Source organism: Anabrus simplex, chromosome 8 (genome assembly GCF_040414725.1).
Source record: "Anabrus simplex isolate iqAnaSimp1 chromosome 8, ASM4041472v1, whole genome shotgun sequence".
NCBI classification, from domain to species: domain Eukaryota; kingdom Metazoa; phylum Arthropoda; class Insecta; order Orthoptera; family Tettigoniidae; genus Anabrus; species Anabrus simplex.
Genome location: NC_090272.1, coordinates 214,149,454 through 214,160,159, shown reverse-complemented (window position 1 = coordinate 214,160,159; position 10,706 = coordinate 214,149,454). Strand labels below are relative to the sequence as shown.

Genomic DNA, 10,706 nt, shown 5'->3' with positions numbered 1-10,706 from the left:
ACTCCCAAGTTCTTTTCTCTTGTGAGGACATAGAGCAAAGTCTTTGAGTACTTGATGATTCCCAACAGTTCGCTTCTTTGACATAGCAAAAACCCACAAGATATCATGCCTATGAACCAAACTTCTTCAAGCTATATGATCCATTAGTTGCTGTTAGACCCTGAATCATCAGACAGAACTCCAACTGACTTCCATTGGTTTCTTGCCAACCTGATCTACAAGTAAGAATGTACCCTTAAGTCATTAAATATTATAAAGGAACGTGGATTTGAACTTCGCATTACAATCATTAATTTGTGAAACTTAGGCAACACACATCACTGCTATAAGCAAGTCCAGAATGTACTGTTCATCCACAGGAGGGCAGGATTAGGATCGGCAAAAGAAAAAGGAACACAACAATTGAAATAAATAAGAAAGTAGAAGTTCTTTCAATTTTATTATTGTAAACAAAAACTGTTTTTTTCTTTCTCTCTAAATTTTCAAAGACATAAACTCACCATTAAAATGATGGGAACAGGATTAACAAATGTGCCATTCCAATTCACTTGAACTAGTTGGAACTGCTGTTATGTTGGTACACTAGATTGTGCTGTGCGAGCTAGCAAAGCAAAGCTCAAGAAGGTGACATGTTTTGTACGTGAAAATAAGGTGAAGATTTTTTATCATGTAGCCATGTACCACTAGTACTCTGCTATTTCTGGTGCTGAGGTCTGAACGGAAATATCTAGTTCCTACCACTAACGACACTGTATCTCGAGACATCGCAGGATCTCGAGATGAAGTGCGGGGAGTATTGCGTGACTGCAGAGAGCTGCTCTTTGTGCTTTAGCAGACCAGATTCTAAATCACACATTCATAACAAACAACAACCACCCTAAGAAGAATTAACTTTCTAATATTACAAGCATTTCATGCTTTAACAATTATATATGCTGCCACACAAATTTCTACCAGCCTTAAAAATCATGTAAAACACAGGTGAAAGATGAACTGAAAAACTTGTTGGCCATTGCTAGTAATGAGTGCAGCATCCAGCCAGATAAGGCTGCACATCATCATAAAAAGATTTTTATATTTCTGTATGTTGCAATGCTTAACATAAGAATTCTACACTAATCATTAAAAATATATAAAAAAGATCAAAGTAATTTTAAGTGAAGGCAAGAAGAGCTGATAAGAAATATCAGCAAGTGATGCTAAACAAGAAAAATTTATCTAAAAACTTCATTTTTTAACAGCCTGAAGAAATATTATGGATGAGAAAGAAACATCTGCCGATACAAGTCTCTCCTTGTCATCTCATCGTACTGAGCAGTACACCTAACGTGTACGTGTACCACCTAGTCTGACATCATATCAAGCCACAACCCCTGCAGATCAATTTATCAAAGAAATTTCCAGCAAACGTTCAATATAAATATATGTATATATTCAATGAGAAAAATAACTTTGAAGTCCAGCATTTTAATGGTAACAGCTCGATAACATAACAGAATTACATTACAAATTAAAATGAAATGTAACTTGGAACCTGGTCGAAATAAGAACAATATATTAGACCATAAAGAACACTAAAACATCTTTTAGTGAATGGAAATTACAACTATATACAACAGTCGTTAGAGGAGAAGACATTTAAATTAAATATTAAAGTATTTAGAAATTATTATTATTACTATTATAATAACAAAGATCATGATGTGATGTACACACACAACTGACTAGTTCGTCAATGATAATGATGATAATGGTGGTCAAGTCACACGAGCAAGTTACGGCAGCTCCCTGCAGCCATGCCTTGATCAACGGAACTATTTGTTCTAGAGTAGTGTTTTATTCAATGCTTTGGTATGAATTATATGAAAAAAAAAAAAAAAAAACAATCTAATGGTGACCTCTCTCCATTTTTATTTCATTGTTAACTTCTTTGGTATTTCTCTGTCAATACTAGGGAAATGTTTGAGTGCACGAGTTAAAGAAGAACAAAGCTGGAATGAAACCGAGCAGCAAAGTCACCACCAGAGGCCACCACTGCACACACACGCACAAACACACTTAAGAATACAATTATAATAATAAATTAGGAACCAAGTACATATATAATAAAGAAATGGAAATAAGAGGGGGACTTTTTTCTGTATGATTATGGCAAAATTTGTACACAGGCAAATAAAAAAGACAGGATAACTTTTTTGAAATATCTACAAAATATACATGTTAGTGCTTAATAAACAATCGGATATGAAGTTCTTTCAAAGAAAAACAACATTGGCTCAATTTGTCTTCCCATGGCATGTTCGTACTATATACATATTAATACAAGACGCTCACACAGCTGCCTTCCTCGTCACTCCACAACACAGAATTTTGCTCGTGGTTCCAGAATTAAGTACAGTAATTTCATACTTCTTCCAACGGCTGTGCACTTTACTGGTTATATATGATACAGAACATGGTTGCACCTGAGGACATTTTGGTTTTGTGTGTATGTGTGTGTTATTTTTGGTAGTGTAGCTGCATATTATCATTATCATCATTATTATTATCATTATTATTAACATTAAAAAGTAGTATAAAAAGAAAGCTATGGTGAACCGGAATGTGTCGTCTCTCATAGGCAGAAACCTTGGCCACAAGACTAAACCGACAATACTGTACTGTCCTAGCATTCTCTTCTCTTCTCTTCTTCCTTGGCTCTTTAAAGCAGTTTTCAGCCACGTGGATGTGTAAAGCTCCTACTACATTACTTAAAAAGTTTCTTTCTTCTAACCGATTATACATTTCTCTGCGAGGCGTAAAAAGGCAATAATACGTAGTCACCACACAGATATACAACACCGTGTAAAAATATAATGCTCCACACTTGATCAGTCTTCACCAGGGAAATAAATAACACAGTTCGGGCTACAATAAATACAAACTAGAGGCAGGCGTCACTGCTGCAGCCGGAGGACGTGTGCCCCAACGACCGTACTGCCGGGGCTCAACGGGCTAGCAGGGAGGTCCTGAAACATAAACACACTTGTATATTTTACCTGCAAAATGTTCTCATTAAAAGAAGAATTCTCTCTTAATCAAGCAAATGCTTCACACAGGCAATTAATCAACAAAGGTATGGAAAAAATATACCAAGAAATAGAGACTCACTTAAAGACATGAGATATATACAGCAGAGTTCAGAATGAGGAGAAAAAGAATATAGAGAGAGAATAATTTTGAAACTACCAAGTTTTCATCAATCCTAGACCGAATGTTTCTATACAATGGGGAATATTCCATAAGGGACATATGGAAATGCGAGATTTTATTGACAGAATGAAGGATTGTTAATTTAAACACAGAATAGAAAAAGAACATGTAGAAACAACATTATATCAGAACAGTCATAGTTTACTTCAAAGGAAACAGAACAAGATCTTCAAGAAACAATGTTTTCTTACAGTTTGTCTTCTTTCGTGTGGCATAAAACCCAAAAGGCCATCATGACTAACAACTTTCCCACCTGCTTACCCACACAATGCTTTCCTGTTTCACAGCAAAAATCAACAAAACATTACAGGATATAGAAAAAGGAAGATCTATCCATACAATAGCATGTCATGGAGTTTTAATATTATTTATCATCATTCATTTATCAAGAGAGGAGGATGGAAGTGGTCAAAATGAGAACGCTAGGACGAATGTGTGCTGTGTGACAAGGAAAGGCAAAGTCAGAAATGACTATGTCAGAGGATCAGTTAGAGGTTAACACAGTTCGGGCTACAATAAATACAAACTAGAGGCAGGCGTCACAACTGCAGCCGGAGGACGTGTGCCCCAACGACCCAACGAAGATTCAGAAATGTAGGCAGGGATGGTTCGGCTACATAGAGAGTGTAAGGGAAAGAGAGTGAGTGTGATAACTGTTGCTAGAAAGAGAAACAGGAGAGGAACACCCAAGCTGAGGTGAGGATCTGAGAGGGAAAGGATGGACAAAAGAGGAAACCCAAGACAGGAAGACTAGAGGAGATGGATTACAGAAGAAAAAGCCAACCTTATATAAACATGAGAATTATGAGGAAGAAGACTATGCAAAATGCATACTGGAGATGGAGACAATAGCCATGACAATGAATCTGACTGAGGTTGATGGTACTTTTTGCTATACTAGTTGTATAGTTGTGTCGTCTAGTTGGTCTTCATTAATTTCCCATCTGACAGTAAGCTTAGGAGACAACAGGAGAGATGTCCTTACAAACTGAGACAGTTTCCTGTTGCTTTCCTCAGTGAGCCAGAAGATACCATTACATGCAAGTATGCTAAACCCACTGAAACATATACACCAGCCAAAACTACATGACATCCTTCATCACAAGGAATGGCATTACTAGCAGCACTCATACCTTGGTCACCTTCATACTGTCACAGCCAAAGATTTAACCAACCCAAGACTCAGTGCAATGTAAACACTATAACTCATCAGAGATGGGCGCATTTGATAGCTTTGTCCCAGTAAAGCAAAGGAAATGAAACTGATAACTTAATAAGCTGTTCAAACATGCTGAAAATTTGGGAACATCAATTGTATTTCATGAACTCATTTTTAGAACTTCTTATAATCATAAGCCTCTGTGGCTCAGGCAGCAGCACACCGGCCTCTCACCACTAGGTCCCGTGGTTCAAATCCTGGTCACTCCATGTGAAATTTGTGCTGGACAAAGTGGAGGTGGGACAGGTTTTCCTCCGAGTGCTCCAGTTTTCCTTGGCATCTTTCACTCCAGTGACACTCTACAATATCATTTCATCTGTCAGTCATTAATCATTGCCCCAGAGGAGTGTGATAGGCTTCGGCAGCCAGCACAATTCCTATCCTCATTGCTAGATGGGGGCTTCATTCATTCCATTACCGAGCCGGTCAAATTACTGGAAACGGGCTAAGGGTTTTCATTTTTATAATCATTACTTAATATGCAATGCAAACTGAAATGAAATATTAAGGTGCAGATACTATTCCCCTGATAATAATCTGTTACAAGCACGGGACTTGAAAGTGCCTCCCTTCAATACTACAGTTCATTTAAGTATTTAAAATATGATTATTGAATAGGTGGAAATTTCATACCTCAATATAGGCACTTCTGGTAGTGAAAGCCTCAGAGAAACGAGGTTCAAAATACACTATCGGTGTGCCTGTCAATTAATGAACAAAGCATTTTGACTTCTAGATTGTTAAAACAGAGCAGTAATATTGTATAATCTAAGAAAGGACTGCAAAATATAACGAGGATAGGGAGAACTTTTTTCACCCATTCAAGACAACACCAAACTAAGTGGATGAGAAGTAGCACAAAGAGGGATGGAAAGACTACGTTGTTGCTAGCTACTGTGAGGTGTAAGGATTGTTTCACAAGTGTCCAGTCATCTCAACTCGTTTGTCATTCTGAATGGAGGGATTTACAATATAAGGAATGTCAGCTAAGCATTACACTTATTCAGAAACAATAATAAGAAAGGAAATGCTCATGGCAGGAAACATCAGAAGCACAAAGAAAAATAAGGAAACTGCATGAGAAATTCATCCACTTGAACATTAATATGACAAACGAACCCAACTTGATCCATTAATAAAGACTGCAATAATTATCATCATAGTCATCATCAAGTTTACCAACAGAAAACACTACAGAGAAGATATTAAAGATGATTAAGTAGATAAGACATCTGATTACCAAATAAAAGGTTATCTTATGTGTGGAAAGGAGGAAATCAAACAGGAAAACATTGCAATAATAATGACTGGTGACAAAAAAGTAGGCTATATAACTGACTAATGCACAAAGATATATATTTGACAAAATGATAGACAAGAGAACAAGCCAGACTCAAAAATATATACTGATCCACAAATAAGAATTTTATGAGATTTTTCAATGGATTCAACAGTGGATATTTCAATAGATATCACATTAATAGTAAAGAAGTATTCATTGAACACAACGACATTCAAACTAAGTGTCCAAATTGATTGCGCGTAAACATTTTCTCACTAATGCAGTTGCAATTACCAATCAATAATATTTTGATGAAGATCTACAGCTCATTGAATCCTGTATGATTTCGATATTAAAGTTGAAAATACTTGTGTGAGAGAGAATGGAAGTCTTATGAACAAGAAATATAAAAGGCTATTCTGACAAAGAAATAATTGGAGGGGGCCGATGACCTTCGATGTTAGGCCCCTTAAAACAACAAGCAATAATTGGAGGATTGAGAGGACAGTCACATGGGTGAACGAAAGAACTGCATTGTGTTGAGAACCACTAAGAACTAACAATAAAATAGTCACCAATATTGAGATTTTCTGCTTTAATTTCAGGTAAATAACCATTCCACAATAGCTTCCCAACACATGAACGTGTTCTGCTCTGTTCACTCTTTGTATTCCAAATATTTGATGGTTCAAACAAGAAGCTGAATGTCGAAACCAAGACCAATCTTTCATCCTTAAACAGCTGCATGTGGTTTTGAAAATGCGTCAATTCCAGAGGATATTGGCCTGCTAGCTCTGTTTTCAGGTACAGTAGTGCATTAAATCTACGACTGCTCAGTAACTCGATCATCCCTTACAATGAAAGGAACTACTGCATCAGTAACTTTAAATGGATTTATATCAATTGCATTGTCCAGCTCCATGGCTAAATGGCCAGCGTGCTGCCCTTTAGTCACATGGGTCCCGGGTTCGATTCCAGGCAGGGTCGGGAATTTTAACCATAACTGGTTAATTTCGCTGGCACAGGGGCTGGGTGTATGCGTCGTCTTTATCATCATTTCATCCTCATCACGACGCGCAGATCGCCTACGGGTGTCAAATCAAAAGACCTGCATCTGGCAAGCCGGAGTTGTCCTCAAACACTCCCGACACTAAAAGCCATATGCCATTTCCATCAATTGCATTGTTCATTTATTCATCTTTATGTAGGTCTTTGCCCTATTGTTTTTGCTTTTGTAGGACTCACTAATTCTTCTCTAAAATTTATCTAGTCCTGTCTGTAATGTGAGGCTCACGTGATGAGTATTCTCGGCCTACTGACACACCCACTGCTCGTCCCTCTGTTGCTCAAGTGTAACCATATTTTGAATAAGTAGTGCATCAATGTCACCAAGTTACATTTACAGATCTCAACAAGCACGCACATTTCCTTCCTTCAGAAAGTATCTGGACCAGGAAATACTGCCTGTTTACATTTGGAGTTCTGTCATTCTCAAGTCTGTGCTCAGATACAGAAGTGTGTTAAATCTGTGATTGCTCAGTAAGTTGACTGGCCCTTAATGATACTGAAGTTCCTTTCACTCTAACTTGGCACGGATGTATATCAATTGCATTGTTTGCTTATTCTATACTAGAATACAGGACACCTGTGTTTATCAGTCGACAGAACAAAATCAGTACAACATAAAGGTCTTCCTTTGTATTTGTTTACAACATGGCTCCCAAGTGATAATGTTGAATAAACAGCCTTAAGTCTACATCATCTATCACAACATCCTGAATTTCTGGATACATTTTTCATTTTTAAACTATTCCACTCCTTGGCGAATTGCTCACAACTCCTAGAACAATGAAACTATGATGTTCCAGAAAAGTGCACAATTGTAGAACTATGCATTCCAAGGTCTGTTTGAAAGAATGGCAAGATTCTTAACTGAAGTGGATATAGATGCATTCAATTGCTCTTTGCCTAATTTGAAAAAACACACAATCTCTGTAACCGGTTTCCTTTTTCCTGTGCTTTCTTATACAGGGTGTTTACAAATGAATATCGGAGTTTTAACGCCTTATAATACTGAATACGTTAAACTTACAGTTATACATTATATGTCAAATGAAAGAGCAACTCAAACAGTTTTGTTTGTTGGCACCAGTGCGCATGTACGTGCAATGGTTTCGCCGCAATCCGCTAGACAGCTGTAGTAGTACGTCGTTATGCCAGTGAGGTGGCGCACCATCTTGATGGAAAATGAAGTTCTCTGGCTCATTTTCTTCCAACTGAGGGAAGAGCCATTGCTCTAGTGTATCGAGGTAAGAAGTACCAGTTACAGTACGTTCACCATAAAAGAAAGACCCATAAACCTTTCGCCGGGATACGGCACAAAAAACATTCACTTTAGGGGAATCTCGTTGCATTTGTACCAACTCGTGAGGATTTTCTGAGCCCCAGATGCGCACATTATGAGTGTTTACATGTCCACTAAGGTGAAAGACCAATTCATCACTGAAAACAACACGATTCATAAACTCATAATCATGTAACAACATGTCGTTTGCGAAGTTGGCACGTAATCTGTGGTCTGCCGGCTTTAGAGCCTGTAATAACTGTAAACGGTAAGGACGTAGCTGTAAGCGTTTTCTTACAACTTTCCAAACGATCGACGCAGGAAGTTGTAATTCACGACTAGCCTTCTGCACTGATTTCTTTGGGCTACGAGTGAATGACTCTCTCACTCGCTCAACAGTCTCTTCACTTAATCTTGGTCATCCCTTGCTCTTCCCTTTACAAAGGCAACCGGTGTCTTCAAACTTATGATACCATCTGCGAATGTTATTATCACTTGGAGGATCACAACCGAACTTAATGTGGAACGCACGTTGCACAGTAACTACAGATTCTGTCTTTGCAAACTGCAAAACACAAAAAGCTTTCTGTTCACTAGTCGCCATCTTTGCTACTACCGCTGTCTAGCGGATTGCGGCCAAACCATTGCACATACATGCGCACTGGTGCCAACAAACAAAACTGTTTGAGTTGCTCTTTCATTTGACATATAATGTATAACTGTAAGCTTAACGTATTCAATATTATAAGGCGCTAAAACTCCGATATTCATTTGTAAACACCCTGTACTATAATCTGTATAATTTCTTTAAAATTTCTCTCTTATGTTCCTGCCTTGCCCCTTGCTATTTCTTGATAGATATTTTAATTATACATCTGTCTCTGGCAAAGGCCACAGCTTAATGTAGCTTCCAATTAAATCTCAGCTCATTTATGACTGTGACAATATGGAAGCTGTTGAAGTATGAGCGGTGCTGAGGAATCGCATGCAGAGCGTGACTGGTGTGTATGGCTGTTATGAAAGCTTTGCAATTGCCTTCTCATGCTTCTCACACTGGATGTTCTGTCATGTTGAAATAGCACTTTCTGGCTCATTGAGAAAGTAATGGTTAACTACCTCACACCTCACCTTGCCTTGTATGCCTCTGCAGTATCACCGCATAATGTTCAGTGCTGTCATCTGAGGACCCAACCAGCCCCCTAGTCCTAACGGATACATCCTTTCTGATTCTTTCCTTTTAATTTCTCTTTGTTTCCTAATGTATAAAATGGTATTACTCCTAACAAAGTATTATTATTATTATTATTATTATTATTCTTCAATGAAAACAGACACTATGAAAACAAACATTCAACAATTAAGAATTGAAACAAAAAGTGTTCTTTGGACACAATACACGGTGTCATTTCACAATGTGTCAAAAATTGGTCCCTGGTCGTACACCAAAATGGCTACGTGGTAATTAAGCGTATTGCCACCCCTCACACGGATAACAGCTTTACAACACCTTCTCATGCTTCTGACAAGGCGCTACACATTCAGTTTAGAGAAACATCCCCACTCTTCCAAAAAGACGTCTTCAAGGGCGTTGAGTGTTTGGGAGAGTGTACATCTCACTCAGACGGATTGCTCTAGTTGGTCCCAGTCTTGTTCAATTGGATTCGAGTCGGCACATCTGGATGGTCACTCCACGTGGTGCTCTTGTAGGAATTTCTGAATGATGCTGGCATCATGCTCTCTAGCATTATTATGCTTAAACACCTTCTTTTCCATGTTCCCTCATGTAAGGAATCACATGAGGTGACCAAGATCTCATAAATGTACTGTCTAGTAGTTAAGGTTTTTTCCCCCCGCTTGTAACATTTAAGGATCTGTTGCAAATCATCAGGAGATTGATTTTCATGTGAACACTTGTGCCTGTCCACACCATAATGGATAGACCTCCATAAGCAATGGCAGATTGTACAGCTGTAGGATGAAATCGCTCCCCATATCTTCTCCAGATCTGCAGACGACCATCTGAAACGGGATTCATCCGAGAACAATACAGGATGCCAGTGTCTTGGCTGCAAGTGAAGATAATCTCCAGCAAACTGTAGCCTCCTGCCATGATGCTGTCTGTCCTGTGCAAGTACTTGAGTGGTGTAAGTCCACTCGTAGTGCTCATGCATTAACTTGGAGGTTGAGGAGATCTTGCAGATGCACAAAACAATCTTGCCCAGTGATTGTTTTCCTTTCCATGCAAGGATGTCTGGCAACACTTCCAGTCTCCTGCAAACGTTTCCACAGATACTAAGTTATATTCTGAGAAACTGCCAACATCCAGGCAAATACCTCAGCAGGTTAAGTCCACAAGTAGTTTCATTTGACAACAACTACTTCCCCTGTTGACTACCTCAATCTATACCATAAACTATTGCTTGTTAACACTCCACTCCACATAGACCAACCTTCGCACACACTTTGAATTTAGGCACATGTACCTTTCAACTGACACAGACACCTCTCAAACATCCCAAAGACAGTAGATCCTGCTGTTATGTAAACACAACATGTTATTGCCATAACAGTCCAATCCCCATCCCACTGTGCATTCATTCATACAATGC

At 38.5% G+C, this 10,706-nt stretch overlaps 1 protein-coding gene across 3 annotated transcripts in view; it reads right to left on the bottom strand.

The window, feature by feature from the left end:
• Positions 1 to 420: 420 nt before the first annotated feature.
• LOC136878711 (protein spitz) overlaps positions 421 to 10,706 on the bottom strand; it is a 746,457-nt gene continuing 736,171 nt past the window's right edge. For all 3 annotated transcript variants that reach the window (XM_067152153.2, XM_067152152.2, XM_067152151.2), the window contains one exon: positions 421 to 3,008. In XM_067152153.2, the coding sequence (XP_067008254.1) occupies positions 2,937 to 3,008 (72 nt within the window). In that variant the 3' untranslated portion in view covers positions 421 to 2,936. The remainder of the gene's footprint in view (positions 3,009 to 10,706) is intronic.